This window comes from Scyliorhinus canicula, chromosome 6 (assembly GCF_902713615.1).
Source record: "Scyliorhinus canicula chromosome 6, sScyCan1.1, whole genome shotgun sequence".
In the NCBI taxonomy this organism is placed as follows: domain Eukaryota; kingdom Metazoa; phylum Chordata; class Chondrichthyes; order Carcharhiniformes; family Scyliorhinidae; genus Scyliorhinus; species Scyliorhinus canicula.
Genome location: NC_052151.1, coordinates 165,869,903 through 165,885,077, shown reverse-complemented (window position 1 = coordinate 165,885,077; position 15,175 = coordinate 165,869,903). Strand labels below are relative to the sequence as shown.

Sequence of the window (15,175 nt, the reverse complement as noted above, 5' to 3'; positions counted from 1 at the left end):
TCACAGCCAACGATTCTAGCTGCTTCAAGAATTCCAAGATTGCTCTGTCACAACAGAGTGACAATCGGGCCATAAAGGCTTTTCCTTTTGTGGAAAGGGTTAACTCATTCAGAATTCACTGTTGCCCGTTGAATTAAAGTGTTTGTGAAATGTCACACTTAACTTCCACACCAATTGGTAGGGGCTGGTTTAGCACACTGGGCTAAATCGCTGGCTTTTAAAGCAGACCAAGGCAGGCCAGCAGCACAGTTCAATTCCCGCACCAGCCTCCCCGAACAGGCGCCGGAATGTGGCGACTAGGGGCTTTTCACAGTAACTTCACTGAAGTCTACTTGTGACAATAAGCGATTTTCATTTTCATTTTCAATTGCAATGTCTGATGATTTGACTTCCCTTAAAATTACCATGCCGGGATATAATTGCTCTCGAGATCTAATTTATTAAAAAGCAATTAAGTAAAAATAGAACTAATATGGAAAGGATAATAAATAAATTCCAATTTTGACAAATAAAGGGCAATAGGAGTTAGTCTGTATGGGTTGCTGAGTTTTAAAACCATTTCATTGTTTGAAATTATCGACCGCTATAGCTCTGACATTGTTCCTCCTCCCCTCTTGTGCAGAAGCACCATCCATGTTGCCATGCAGTTGGCTACCACTGCTTTTCTCTGTACAGTCATCTCCCCCAACAGTCCATCTGTTAGAAAGGGGGATGGCCACAGAGGACTCCTGGACAACGCTGCCTTCTTCTACTCTGCCTGGTGGTCACCCATGCTCTTTCTGCCTGTTCAATCGTCACTTGTGGTGTGATAACGTGCTATCCACGACCTGATCGCTCATTCTAGAAACTGCTTATTTCTCCTTCTTTATGAACAGTTCCAGCCACTGTTAAGGCATCATGCACAGTGCTTTTGTCACATATTTACACTCCAACTAGTTTAGTTCAAACTGTAGGACGAAAGGCTTTCACAATCTTCTGCAACATTTTAAACTAATTCTAAGCAGGTCCACTTGCAGAGGGGTACACACAGATACACACAGAACATACAGTGCAGAAGGAGGCCATTCGGCCCATTGAGTCTGCACCGACCCACTTAAGCCCTCACTTCTACCCTATCCCCATAACCCAGTAACCCCCTCCTAACATTTTTGGACACTAAGGGCAATTTAGCATGGCCAATCTACCTAACTTGCACATCTTTGGACTGTGGGAGGAAACCGGAGCACCTGGAGGAAACCCACGCAGACACGGGAGAACGTGCAGACTCCGCACAGACAGTGCCCCAGCGGGGAATCGAAACTGGGACCCTGGTGCTGCGAAGCTACCGTGCTGCCCAGAAAGGCCCCATTGAGTCAAAAAAAAGATAATGAGCTGCTTTAATTTGGAACTGAATGAAATTAAGTGAGGCATTATTTACTCAGAGTGACATTCTGGGGGGGGGGGGGGGGAAACGGCCAGCTGTCGTGATGCACATAGGCACCAACGATATAGGTAAAAAACGGGATGAGGTCCTACAAGCGGAATTCAGGGAGTTAGGAGTTAAACTAAAAAGTAGGACCTCAAAGGTAGTAATCAAATATTGGCCCTTTAGAAGATGAGAAGGGTTTTAATAATGGGAGATGAGGAAATGGCTGAGGAACTGAACAGGTTTTTTGGGTCGGTCTTCACAGTGGAAGACACAAATAACATGCCAGCGACTGATAGAAATGAGGCTATGACAGGTGTGGACCTTGAGAGGATTGTTATCACTAAGGAGGTAGTGATGGGCAAGCTAATGGGGCTAGAGGTAGACAAGTCTCCTGGCCCTGATGGAATGCATCCCAGAGTGCTAAAAGAGATGGCTAGGGAAATTGGAGATGCACTAATGATGATTTACCAAAATTCACTAGACTCTGGGGTGGTCCCGTTGGATTGGAAATTAGCAATCGTGACACCACTGTTTAAAAAAGGAGGTAGGCAAAGAGCAGGAAATTATAGGCCAGTGAGCTTAACTTCGGTAGTAGGGAAGATGCTGGAATCTATCATCAAGGAAGAAATAGCGAGGCATCTGGATAGAAATTGTCCCATTGGGCAGACGCAGCATGGGTTCATAAAGGGCAGGTCGTGCCTAACTAATTTAGTGGAATTTTTTGAGGACATTACCAGTGCAGTAGATAACGGGGAGCCAATGGATGTGGGATATCTGGATTTCCGGAAAGCCTTTGACAAGGTGCCACACAAAAGGTTGCTGCATAAGATAAAGAAGCATGGCATTAAGGGTAAAGTAGTAGCATGGATAGGGGATTGGTTAATTAATAGAAAGAAAAGAGTGGGGATTAATGGGTGTTTCTCTGGTTGGCAATCAGTAGCTAGTGGTGTTCCTCAGGGATCAGTGTTGGGCCCACAATTGTTCACAATTTACATAGATGATTTGGAGTTGGGGACCAAGGGCAATGTGTCCAAGTTTGCAGACGACACTAAGATGAGTGGTAAAGCGAAAAGTGCAGAGGATACGGGAAGTCTGCAGAGGGATTTGGCTCAGTTAAGTGAATGGGCTAGGGTCTGGCAGATGGATACAATGTTGACAAATGTGAGGTTATCCATTTTGGTAGGAGTAACGGCAAGTGGGATTATTATTTAAACGATAAAATATTAAAGCACCTGGCCACACCTGGAGTATTGTGTTCAGTTTTGGTCTCCTTACTTGAGAAAGGCTGTACTGGCACTGGAGGGTGTGCAGAGGAGATTCACTAAATTAATCCCAGAGCTGAAGGGGTTGGATTATGAGGGGAGGTTGAGTAGACTGGGACCGTACTCGTTGGAATTTAGAAGGATGAGGGGGGATCTTATAGAAACATTTAAAATTATGAAGGGAATAGATAAGATAGATGCGGGCAGGTTGTTCCCACTGGCGGGTGAAAGCAGAAGTAGGGGACATAGCCTCAAAATAAGGGGAAGTAGATTTAGGACTGAGTTTAGGAGGAACTTCTTCACCCAAAGGGTTGTGAATCTATGGAATTCCTTGCCCAGTGAAGCAGTTGAGGCTCCTTCATTAAATGTTTTTAAGGTAAAGATAGATAGTTTTTTAAAGAATAAAGGGATTAAGGGTTATGGTGTTCGGGCCGGAAAGTGGAGCTGAGTCCACAAAAGATCAGCCATGATCTCACTGAATGGCAGAGCAGGCTCGAGGGGCCAGATGGCCTACTCCTGTTCCTAGTTCTTATGTTCAGGTGTTCTTTATAAAAAAGAAAGAAGTTAATTTGAAATGAAACAATTGTTTTTGCAACCCAACTGACTGGAGTGTGATTAGACGACAAGGACACGTGGCTGATATTTCTCCGTGCTTGCTCGGAAACATGGGAGAGCAGTGCCTGCTTGTGCTTCTCTACTGGAGATCAAATACCTCAGTATCGAATCCCACCGTACGTGTCAGTCCACACACCATTTACCATACCAGCAGAGGAGAATCCAGCCCCTCGTCAATAATAACAGCCATGATGAAGGATTGATAGTTGGGCCATAATCACTGAAAATGTACTTCAGTTCTAATCCACAGGAGATGACTGGAAATAACACCGTGTCACATAGATACATAGGGCAGCACGGTAGCATGGTGGTTAGCGTAAATACTTCACAGCTCCAGGGTCCCAGGTTCGGTTCCCGGCTGGGTCACTGTCTGTGCGGAGTCTGCACGTCCTCCCCGTGTGTGTGTGGGTTTCCTCCGGGTGCTCCGGTTTCCTCCCACAGTCCAAAGATGTGCGGGTTAGGTAAATTGCCCGTAGTGTCCTAAAAAGTAAGGTTAAAGGGGGGTTGTTGGGTTACGGGTATAGGGTGGATATGTGGGTTTGAGTAGGGTGATCATTGCTCGGCGCAACATCGAGGGCCGAAGGGCCTGTTAGGTGCAGTACTGTTCTATGTTCTAGAAGATAGAAGCAGGAGGCCTTTTGGCCCTTCGAGCCTGCTCCACCATTCATCACGATCATGGCTGATCATCCAACTCAATAGCCTAATTCTGCTTTCTCCCCAAAGCCTTTGATCCCATTCTACCCAAGTGGTATATCCAGCCGCCTCTTGAATACATTCAATGTTTTAGCATCAACCACTTCATCTGGTAATGAATTCCACAGGCTCACCACTCGTGGGTGAAGAAATGTCTCCTTATCTCTGACCGAATCCTCAGACTGTGACTCCTGGTTCTGGACACACCCATCATTGGTAACATCTTCCCTGCATCTACCCTGTCTAGTCCTGTTAGAATGTTATGTTTCTATGAGATCCCCCCTCATTCTTCTGAAGCGAGAACAATCCCAACCTAGTCAATCTCTCCTCATATGACAGTCCCGCCATCCCTGGAATCAGTCAGGTAAACCTTCGCTGCACTCCCTCGAGAGCAAGAACATCCTTCCTCAGAGAAGGAGACCAAAACTGCACACAATACTCCAACTGTGGCCTCACCAAGGCCCTGTACAATTGCAGGAACACATCCCTGCTTCTATACTCTAAACCTTTTGCAATGAAGGCCAACATACCAAATTAGGTTTTAGCTTTCTTTACTGCCTGCTATACCTGTTTTTGCTTCCAAAATGAATAACCTCAAACTTATCCAAATTATACTGCATCTTCCATTGGTTTGTCCACTCACCCAACTTTTGAATTAATAAATATGGAATGTAAAGTTTGTCTCAGTAATGGTGACCATGAAACTATCGCTGATTGTACTGCGCTGTAATGTCCTTTCGGGTCAGAAATCTGCATTCCTTACCAGGTGTGTCCTACATGTGACCCACAGCAAAGTGGTTGACTATTAAAGTCGACTATTAAATTCGCTGCACTCCCTCGAGAGCAAGAACATCCTTCCTCAGAGAAAGAGACCAAAACGGCACACAATACTCCAGGTGTGACCTTAACAAGTCCCTGTATAATTCCAGCCACACATCCCTACTTCTGTACTCAAAACCTCTCGCAATTAACCTTCTTTACCGCCTGTTGCACCTCCATGCTTACCTTAAGCAACTGGTGCACAAAGACACCCAGGTCCCACTGCACACTCCTATCTCCCAATTTACAACCATCCAAATCAGTATTATGATCTGCAACTCATTAAATCTGAGTTGTGATAAACTTGAAACTGCACCCTAAGCTCCCCGAGTCACGGATTGTGTGTGTGTGAGGGGGGGGGGGGGGGGGGGGGGGGTCTGTTTTAGCACATTATTGCTGCACACTGTTATTAAAAGCTTTGTCCCAATGGTAACCTCACTTTCCATTGGGTAGCTAACAGTTTTTGAAGAGAAGCACGTGAAAATCTCAATATTTGCAGAGTGTTAAACACAGAGAAGCATTTTAATAATGTAAATTGCGGTTACACTAGTGTAAGTGCCTGTCCCCAGTCCCATACTCATAACGTAGGTTTTGATAATCCTAGATCATTAATTTCATACATACTTCAAGTCTGATATAGATCAATAACACATTCTTAGTTTCATCAATTAACTTTGATACAATGTATTAAAAAAGTCAGTTCTTCTCATACACAACCTCAACTCCAGCAGCTGCCAAAAGCCAGCGAACAGACTCCATTTTCCCTCTTCCATTAAAATAATGGAGCTTGGCCTTGGACATATTGGTATATTTTTCTAGAATGAAGGAAATAAGAAGGAACAAGAAATCAGTTGTGCAATCCATCTCTGCCTCCCCCTCCCCATCTGCCACATCACCTCAGCACCCTCAACACAATAAACTGGGTACGGTGGGGCACAGATCTACAGATAGCAGCAGCCTTGAAGTACAAGCTTTGCATGCAAGTCTGGATATTGAGCTACGATAGATTACTTAAACTTTTGGAACTATTGCAGCTAAAACTGATAACAATGTACACAATTTCCTGCGGTGGTTACTACATTGCAAAGTGCGGAAAGAACACAGGCAGGATTCTCCATCCAGTGATGCCAGAAGCACAAATCGTGATCGGGCTGAGAATAGGCCATCAGCTGAAAATTGAGGTCAGCGCCTGCCGCCCAACGGAGACGTGAATGTGTTCCACGCCTGGCCTCAGCATGGGCTTGCAAAACATACAGCAGCCTTCGTTAATGGGTCTTATCCGGTAGTCTCTGGCCTCCCGTGATGCTCCGCTTTCCCCAGGCGGAAGTGACACGGCGCGGTCACTTGTGGTATTTAAAAATGGGGACCAGGCGCCTTGGCTGCTTTGGGGGGGGGGGGGGGGGAGAGGAGCAACAGTGGCTGACAGTTGTGCCGCTGGCTGTGGGCGGGGTATCTGCCAGGAGATAAGCCGTGCGTTCGGGTGTCCTCCCAGGACCGGGATGTCCGGCACTGACCGCCATTGCCGCTAGGCGGCCATCTGGCGGCGCACTCCGCTGATCGCTTACATATGGGTGCCCTCTCCCCTGGCTAGGAACTTAAAGACCCCAGCCGACGCAGCAACAGGATGGGCGTGGTCCAGCACAGACAGTGGCCCACCAGGTGTTGACAGTCCTCAGCACACCCATCCAAGGTGCTGGCCCATTGCAGGGGTAGTAGGGGGAGAGCCGAGTCACCCGTACAGCGGGTTCCTGTACTCCATACCCAGCCCCAGTACCTCCAATCCTCTCCAAAGATTCACCAGCATCACCACAGGATGTTGGCCCTGGGTTAGCAGTATAGCAGGTCTGGTCAATGGGATGGAGGATGATGGCGAATGAAGGAGGTACAGGGGAGGGGGTTTAGGGGTGTGTGGGGGTGGGATGGGACGGCTGAGCTGATGGTGGCCAGGCAGCCTAGTCGGCAAACCCGGAGGCAATTAGGTTGTCCCGTGCATGGTAGCCCAGGGGGACATGTTGTGCGGCCTCCTGTGCCTGCCCAGTTCCCATGCCCTGCCCATCCTCTACATCCTCCTCGTCGGACGGCATTGTTTGACAGAGTCTGACTCCTGCCCGGGGTCACATTCCATTGTCCGCCTGGGTGATCCCTGGTTACGTGCTGGCCATTCCATCACACGCGCCCACACACCTTCAGGGAAGGTGGGTGCAGGTGGGTCCGGGGTGGGGTTGGATCTGGGGATGGTAAGCGGTAATGGGTCACTCACCAAGTAGGCCCTACCACATGGCACCCCAACATCTCTGGCCTAGTCCCCGGCTGCCTCTGAGGGCAACCCGAGAGGGGTTCCTCTGACTGCCTGGGGGCCCTGACCCGTGCCATCCTCCAACACGCGCACCCCACATCACCTGCCTCCCACACACCTCCCACTCCACCCCGGCACACCTTCTGCATCCAGGCCAGCATGCGGTACTATTTTTAAGTTTTCAAACTTTGCTTACCTTCTCTCTCCCCCTCAACAGTCATGGCGCCCAGTGCCTGCTTATAAATGTAGTAAACCGTGCCGCGTGAGTTCTGTGAGACAAGGTGGCTCATCGTACAAGAATCATCGGGAGGGATTTTGGGGAGAAATCTACAGACATTCACTTGGGTTCAGGGGAGAGTGTGCCTTACTACATTCAACTTGTGTGTTTAAAAGGGGCTTTGTGTGTTAAACAGACATTTGTAGATGAAGATGTACTTTGTGATCCATGTTAATCCTGTGTATAATTGTTAAATTGTATTTAACACCTTTTTTCTTGTTCTTAAAACTAATTAGTAATCTTGTGACTTGTTCCTCCATATTTTATTAAAAAAATTAAAGTTAATCTTTTGAGCCAGGGTTCCATTCTGGGATTTCCCCATCCAGGTAGAACATTAACCGGGACAGTAACAACTCAAAATGCAACCATCCCTTTGATGCCATGGACTTTGATTTTGCTGATGGGCATGATATGTGACACTGTTATCAAACATATTTCCAAAGTCCAGATCCTTCTCTCTCTACACATCATTAAACTGTGGGGTGGCCACATTTTAAAACACAGAGAATGTCAGAAAAGGGAAACTATCACAGTACCAGTAATATGTTATAATTTTGTTCATTGGAGGGCTACACATTTGAACTGGAGCTCCACTGCGGGGCAAGGTGTGCCCCTGCCAGGTACAGGTGTCAGCTTTCCCCACAGCTCATGTTTCAGGAAGGACCTTTTGAACACAGTTTGGAAGCGAAAAGGATCACTGCAGGTGTTGGATGTCGGAAGCAAAAACAGAAAATGCTGGAAGTACCGAGCAGGTCTGCGGATACTATTTTAGACCATAAAGTACACTCACTGACTCCTCTTCAATGATCCCTGCAAACTCACAAAAAGTTCAGTCTGAGCACTTTCAGCAAACTATAAAGGAAGGATATTAAAGTGCAACATTTACACAAGTAATCTGCAACTCAGCAAAAGAAAGATATACATTTTATAAAGATAAATTGAAGCCTGAGGTAACATTTAAGCTGCAAATCCTACGTCTATCTTCATTATCACAGCACTCACCAACTGCAACGACGAGCTCGCCTGAGAACTTGGATACAAATGTATAATTGCAGCAAAGCTGACTCCGCGTCAGCAGAGGAGCTCCGATTTCACCAATAGTAGCCTGTCTACTCTGCATGTTCGCAAGGGCTAATGGGAATCGGCGCCACTACTACCATCACTGAAAAGAGTATCGGACTTTGGTGGTTTATATAGCGAACTGCACACCATCGTTCTTTGGGTGTGAGGGCGATCTGGCTGCGACATCTGTCACCCCATTGATCGCTAGGGTTGATTCGGCTGATCTGGCTGGCTAGGCGGGTGTCCCCCTTCCCTCACAGCTCCATGTGCGTCCCTCCCGAAGCTCAGCGCTCGGTCGCAGAGGATGACCCCCTAGAAGAGGACCGCTGCGTCGGTCTAGGGTATATGACGTAGCTACACTCCCCTGCTAGGCTAAACCTCCAAGACTCATTTGTAGGATGACGTAGGGAAGTCAAGCTCCAAGACTTCAGACACATCCAAGTCAGGCACTGCACGTGGCAGTCTGCCGTTCTTTTTGTATTTTCAATACATTACAAATGTTTATTTTATTTATGATGCCGGCGTTGGACTGGGGTGAGCACAGTAAGAAGTCTTACAACACCAGGTTAAAGTCTGTTCCAACAGGTGTGTTTAACCTGGTGTTGTAAGACTTCTTACTATTTTATTTATGTTATGGGGACCATGTTAATGGGGACTATTAAAAGTGCAACTATTAAAAAATAGTTATAAAAAAACTATTAAAAAATAGTTTCAAAATAGTTTCACGCAAAATTCAACTGTAATTTGAAATATTACAAATATTTTTGTATTTTTGAACAGCTACTTCTGGCTACTTGACGACGTTCAAATCTAATTTTCCACATTGTTTCTCTTTCGAATCAGTAACTTGGAGCAAAACGTTTCGATCTGGAACAAAATTTCCTTGGTCAAGAGGAGATCATGCAAGGAGTCAGTGGAGGGGGAATCAAGGACAAAATCAAAAAACAAAATCAAAAGACAGCGAAACAAGAAAAGTGAAAGGCAGACAAACTAAGGGCCCAGATTCAAACAGGGCCATGTATGTGGTGGTACATAGTGAAAAATATTGGGAGTGGAACAAGTAATGCTAAAAAAAACCAAGCCTTTTTGCCTGAAGTGCATTCGCAATAAAGCAGATGAACTAATCGCGCAAATAGATGTAAACGGTACAATGTCGAGATAACGGAGAAACGGCTACAGGGTGACCAGGGATGGGAATTGAACTTCATAGGGATTCAGCATTTAGAATGGACAGACAAAAAGGTAAAGGTGGTGGAGTTGCATTTCTGGTTAAAGAGGAAATTAACGCAATAGTGTGAGGACCGACAATGTGGAATCTGCATGGGTTGAGCTGAGAAACACCAAGGGGCAAAAGCATTAGTGGGCATTGTATCTAGACCCCAAACTGCAGTGGTGATGTTGGGAATGGCAACAAGCAGAAAGTTAGAGGTGCATGCAATAAAGGAACATCTGTAATTATGGGTGATTTTGATCTGCATATAGATTAGGCAAATCAAATTACTCACTCTACCGCACAGGAGGAATTCCTGGAGTGTATATGAGATGGTTTTCTAGAACAATACGTTGAGGAACCAGCAAGAGAACAGACCAAGAACACAGCTTCTTCCCTGCTGTTACCATACTCCTGAATGACCTTCTTCTGGACTGAACTGACCTCTCCACGCATCTTGCCTACTGTGTAGCACTACAATCCAATGCTTCACCCAATGTCTATGTATTTACATTGTGTATTTATTGTGTGTCCTACCTACGATTCTCTTTAGAAAAAAATTTGTGAAAGCATTTATAATTTTACCCAAACAAGATAACCAACACCCCCCCCCCCCCCCCCCCCACCCCCCCTCCCGCCACCCAGTAACAAACCCCAGCCAACATGGCTTACACAAACAGGACCTCTTTTCCCAGCCCTCTTTCCACTGGTTTTCCTGATCTTACTCAACCCACCAAGCCTCCCTTGTGTACCCAATTTTTTTTTCTAATTAAGGGCCAGTTTAGCGTGGCTAATCCACCTCGCCTGCATATCTTTGGGTTACGGGGGTGAAACCCACGCAGACATGGGGAGAATGTGCAAAGTTCACACGGACAGTGACCCAGGGCTGGAATCAAACCCAGGTCCTCAGTGCCGTAGGCAACGGTGCTAACCACGGCAAATCGGCCTATATGACCCACAATGTTTTGGGTCTTTTCCCCCTTCAAAATGAGGGAGATTGAAGCCTGCTAGCTGGGTGGGCTACATCATGGAAGCACAGTGTTGCGGGGGGGTGGGGGGGGGGGGGAAGGTTAGTGGGGGAATGGGATTAGGGATTGTTGTTTTGGGGACTTAGTGAGGGAGGCATACTGCTGACAGGGGAAGGGCTTCTAAAAAGTAATAGGAGGATGATCGATGATGGTGGGCGCCCAAGTGCATGCCTGGGACGGTGCGGGACACAGACTGGGGGCTGGCCCAAGAGGGGCTATGGTTGATCAGCAAGGGGGGGGGGGGGGGGGGGAAGTGGGGTTGGGAGTGGTAATAATGTCAGACTCATGTTATTCTGAGTGTGAAATTGGAGGGGATGCCGGTGGTATTAGTGATAATCTATGCCCCGGACTGGGATGATGTTGAATTTATGAGGTGCTGGGGAGATTCCCCGGCCTGGACTCACATCGGTGAGGAGGGGACTTTAATACGCTTCTAGATCCGAGACTGGACCGGTCGAGCCCGAGGTCATGGAGGGTGTCGGCAACAGCAAAGGAGCTAAGGGGGTTCATGGAATACATGGGGGAGTTGGATCCGTGGAGATTTGGGAGACAGAGGGCGAATAAATTTTCATTCTTGTCCCATGTGCACAAGGTGTGCTCCCGAATAGACTATTTTGAGTTTGATATGACGTTGCTGGTGGGGGTGAAGTATGCTGAGTACTCGGCAATAGTGGTGTTGGACCATGCCCCGTACTGGGTGGACCTGCGGGTGAGCAAAGTGGAGGGTCCAGCGCCCGCAATGGAGGCTGGACATGGGGCTGTTGGCGGAGGAAGAGGTGTGTGAGCGGGTGAGGAAGGCCATCCAGGGATATGTGGAGATTAATGATATGGAGGGGGGTCTCAGCAGGTACAGTATGAGAGGCACTAAAGGCAGTGATCAGGGGGGAGTTTATTTCGATTCGGGCACATAGGAAGAAGGAGGAGCGGGCGGAGATAGAAAGGCTCATAGAGGAAATCCTGCAGGTGGATAGGAGATATGCGAATGCTCCAAAGACGGGGCTGCTAAAGGAGTGTCAGAGGCTGCAGGTGGAGTTTGGGGTACTATTTACTAGAAAGGAGGTGGGGCAGTTGAGAAGGGTGCGAGGGGCGTTCTATGAATATGGGGAAAAGGCGAGCAGGATACTAGCGCACACAGCGCCGGCCCTCGGGTTGCTGGAGCCCCGGGCAAGCTGAACTTCGGAGCCCTTGGGGGGGGGGGGGGGGGGGGCGAGGGGGGGGGGGGGGGCGAGGGGGGGGGGGCCGAGGGGGGGGGCGCGGGGGGGGCGAGGGAGGGGGGTCGAGGGGGGGGGCGAGGGGGGGCGGGGCCGGGGGGGTGAGGGGGGGCAGGGCCGAGGGGGGGGTGAGGGGGGGCGGGGCTGAGGGGGGGCGGGGGCAGGGCCGAGGGGGGGGTGGGGCGGAGGGGGGGAGGCGGCGGACGGAGGGGGGGGAGGCGGGTGACGGAGGGGGGGGCGGCGGACGGGGGGCGGCGGACGGAAGGGGGAGTCGGAGGGGGGGGAAGGGGCCGCCCTGGGGGAGGGCGGCAACCGCACATGCGCTGGTTGGCACCGGCCCAACTGCGCATGCGCGGGACCCGAGTCTCTGGCGCCCCCTAGCACATGGCGCCCCGGGCTACTGCCCGAGTTGCCGGTACCTTGGGCCGGCCCTGAGCGCACAAGTGAGGGAGCAGAAGGCGGCGAAGGAGATCAGGAAATGGACATGGGAGAGAATACGATCTTGGACCCGGCGGGGGTGAATGGGGTATTCAGGGACTTTTATAGCAAGTTGTATGGTAGGGATAAGGTGTTTTTTTCAAGGGGTTAGAGTTCCCGAAGATGGATGAGGAGTTGGTGGAGGGCCTGGCAGCCCCAAATGGGCTGGTAGAAGTGGTGGAGGAGCTGGAGTCGGGCAAGGCCCTGGGTCCGGACAGGTACCCGATGGAATTTTACAAAACGTTCTCAGGGTATTGAGACCACTGCTGGTAAGGGCTTTTAACGAGGCAAAGGAATGGGGAATGCTCCTCCCGACATTGTTGCAAGCTTCGATCGCCCTCATTTTGAAGGGGAAAAAGACCCGGTACATTGTGGGCCATATAGGCTGATTTCCCTGCTAAATATAGATGACAAACTATTGGCTAAAATCTTGGCCTTGAGAATAAAGGATTGTGTGCCAGGGTTGATAGGGGAGGACCAGACGGGGTTTAAGAAGGGGAGGCATGAAGGGGAAGCAGCCTAGCATCCTTCCCCGCTCTGATTCCCCTCCCTCATCCAGCCAACCTGCTAGTGCAAACAACAACAACCCCACCCCAAGCCCAATCGAAGAGAATAACCCCTCCATCTTCCAACAAAGAACAGAAACAAACATGAAGCAAACCAATGGCCACAAGCACGGTTTAAACACAGCGCCAAAGCATCTCCGCCAAAATTCAATGTCTTTTTTCTCCTGCCAGTCCATTTTCTCTGATAAACTCAATCGCCTCCTCCGACGTCCCAAAGTACAGTTCCTGACCTTCAAAGATCACCCAGAAGCATGCCGGGTACAGCATTCCGAACTTCACCACCTTCTTGGCCTTATTGAAGCTCGTTCTCCTCTTGGCCAGATCGGCACCCAGGTCCTGGTACACGCAGATTTCACTTCCCTCCCAGGTGCTACGCCTAGTCTACCTGGCCCACCTCAAGATCTGATCCTTGTCCAGGAATCGGTGCAATCGCGCTACCATCGCCCTCGGCGGCTCGTTCCTCTGGGGCTTCCTCATTAGCACCCTTTGTGCGCGATCCATTTCCAAAGGCCGTGCGAATGCTCACTCTCCCAGCAGCTTCTCCAGCATCCTCCCACTCCTGCACTGGCGTCTGCTCCCTCACGGAAGTCCAGCAGGCCCACGATCCGTAGGTTCTGACTGCGTGACCGGTTCTCCAGGTCCTCAACTTTCTCTTGCAGCCGTCTCTGCTGATCCTGCATCAGCCTCATCTCCACTGCCATCGTGGTGAGCTGCTCCTTGTGTTCCCCCGCCACCTCCTCCATCTTCTGGATCGCCTGACTCTGGGCCTTCAGCCTCGTCTTCATGCGGTTGATCGCCGCTGTAGTCGAGTCCACCACCCTGGCCAAATCCTCCAGATTCTCCTTACATTGCTGGGTGAACTTCCCGTTCAGGAAAGCCCACTATCTGCTCTGTTGACCACGAAGCCAACAGGGCTGCTCCCTGCCCCTCTGCCATCTCCTCGTATGTCTCAGGCGCCGCACCAGCTTTTGCAGTCTCTTCCCCTCTTTTGAGACCGCTTCTGGTCCTTGACTCCATGCACCTGTGGGTCGATCTCTCCTACCAGCACTCCTGCACCTTTTTTCCTCCACACATACACCTGTTATCTGGGGAAAAGGTGAGAAAAAACCACCACGAGTGGGAGCCACCAAATGTGCGACCATTCACACCATGGCTGCCACCAGAAGTCATATCCTATGTATCTCATGTATGGAACAAAATGTCTGGGCTGTACACAGAACAATACTTTTAACTGTACCTCGGTACATGTGACAATAAATCCATATCGAATCCAAATTAACATGTCTTTTTCCAAATGGCAGTGACTAGTCGGGTATCACAAGGATCGGTGCTGGGACCCCAGCTATTCACAATATATATTAATGATTTGGATAAGGGAACAAAATGCAATATCTCCAAATTTGCAGATGACACAAAGCAGGGTGGGAGGGTGAGCTGTGAGGAGGATTCAGTATGATTTGGATAAGTTGAGTGAGCAAATGAATGGCAGCTGCAATATAACTGGATAAATGCAGGGTTATCAACTTTGGTAGCAAAAATGGGAAAGCAGACCGTTATCCGAATGGCCAAAAATTAGGAGAAGGGAATGTGCAATGAGACCTGGGCGTCCTTGTACATCAATCGCTGAAGGCAAGCATGCAGGTTGTGGTAGTCACCACTAACTGTATATTAGATGTCGTAACTGGGGGTCAGCAGGAGTCGGCTGGCTTACGGAAGTACAATAGAAGGGGTTACGCAGCTAGGGGGGCCCTAGCTTAGGGGGGGGGTGGGAAGTTTTGGGGGGTGTACCGGGTTGCTGCTGAAGTGGCATCGGAGCTGCAGCAGGTAGAGGGGGTCGGGATGGGGGTTTGCCGCTGTGGGGAACGGGAAGAGCGGGGGACGCGGGCACATGGCGGATTACGGAAGGGTGATGGCTAGTCGACGGGGAAGTGGGGTAGGTGGTCCCCTGATCCGGCTGATCACCTGGAATGAGGGGACTGAATGGGCCGGTTAAACGGGCCCGCGTGTTCGCGCACCTGAGGGGGCTGAAGGCGGACGTGGCTATGCTTCAGGAGACGCACCTGAAGATGGCGGATCAGGTTAGGTTGAGGAAGGGGTGGGTGGGCCAAGTGTTTCATTCGGGGCTGGATGCAAAAAATCGGGGGGGTGGCGATCCTGGTGGGAAAGAGGGTGTCGTTTGAGGCGTCGAATGTGGTGGCAGACAGCGGCGGGAGGTATGTGATGGTGAGTGGCAAGCTGCAAGGGGAGCGGA

General features: G+C 49.6%; 1 protein-coding gene across 2 annotated transcripts in view; it reads right to left on the bottom strand.

Annotated features, from left to right (window-relative positions):
• gsta.1 (glutathione S-transferase, alpha tandem duplicate 1) overlaps positions 1–8,524 on the bottom strand; it is a 31,905-nt gene extending 23,381 nt beyond the window's left edge. Inside the window, exons 1-2 of one of the 2 annotated variants that reach the window (XM_038800418.1) lie at positions 8,373–8,524; positions 5,515–5,612 (exon numbers count right to left, since the gene is read on the bottom strand). In XM_038800418.1, coding sequence (XP_038656346.1) covers positions 5,515–5,612; positions 8,373–8,490 — 216 coding nt within the window. In that variant the 5' untranslated portion in view covers positions 8,491–8,524. Of the gene's footprint in view, positions 1–5,514; positions 5,613–8,160; positions 8,180–8,372 lie in introns of those variants that run through there. The other variant, XM_038800419.1, reaches the window with a different exon arrangement.
• Between the last annotated feature and the right edge of the window lie 6,651 nt (positions 8,525–15,175).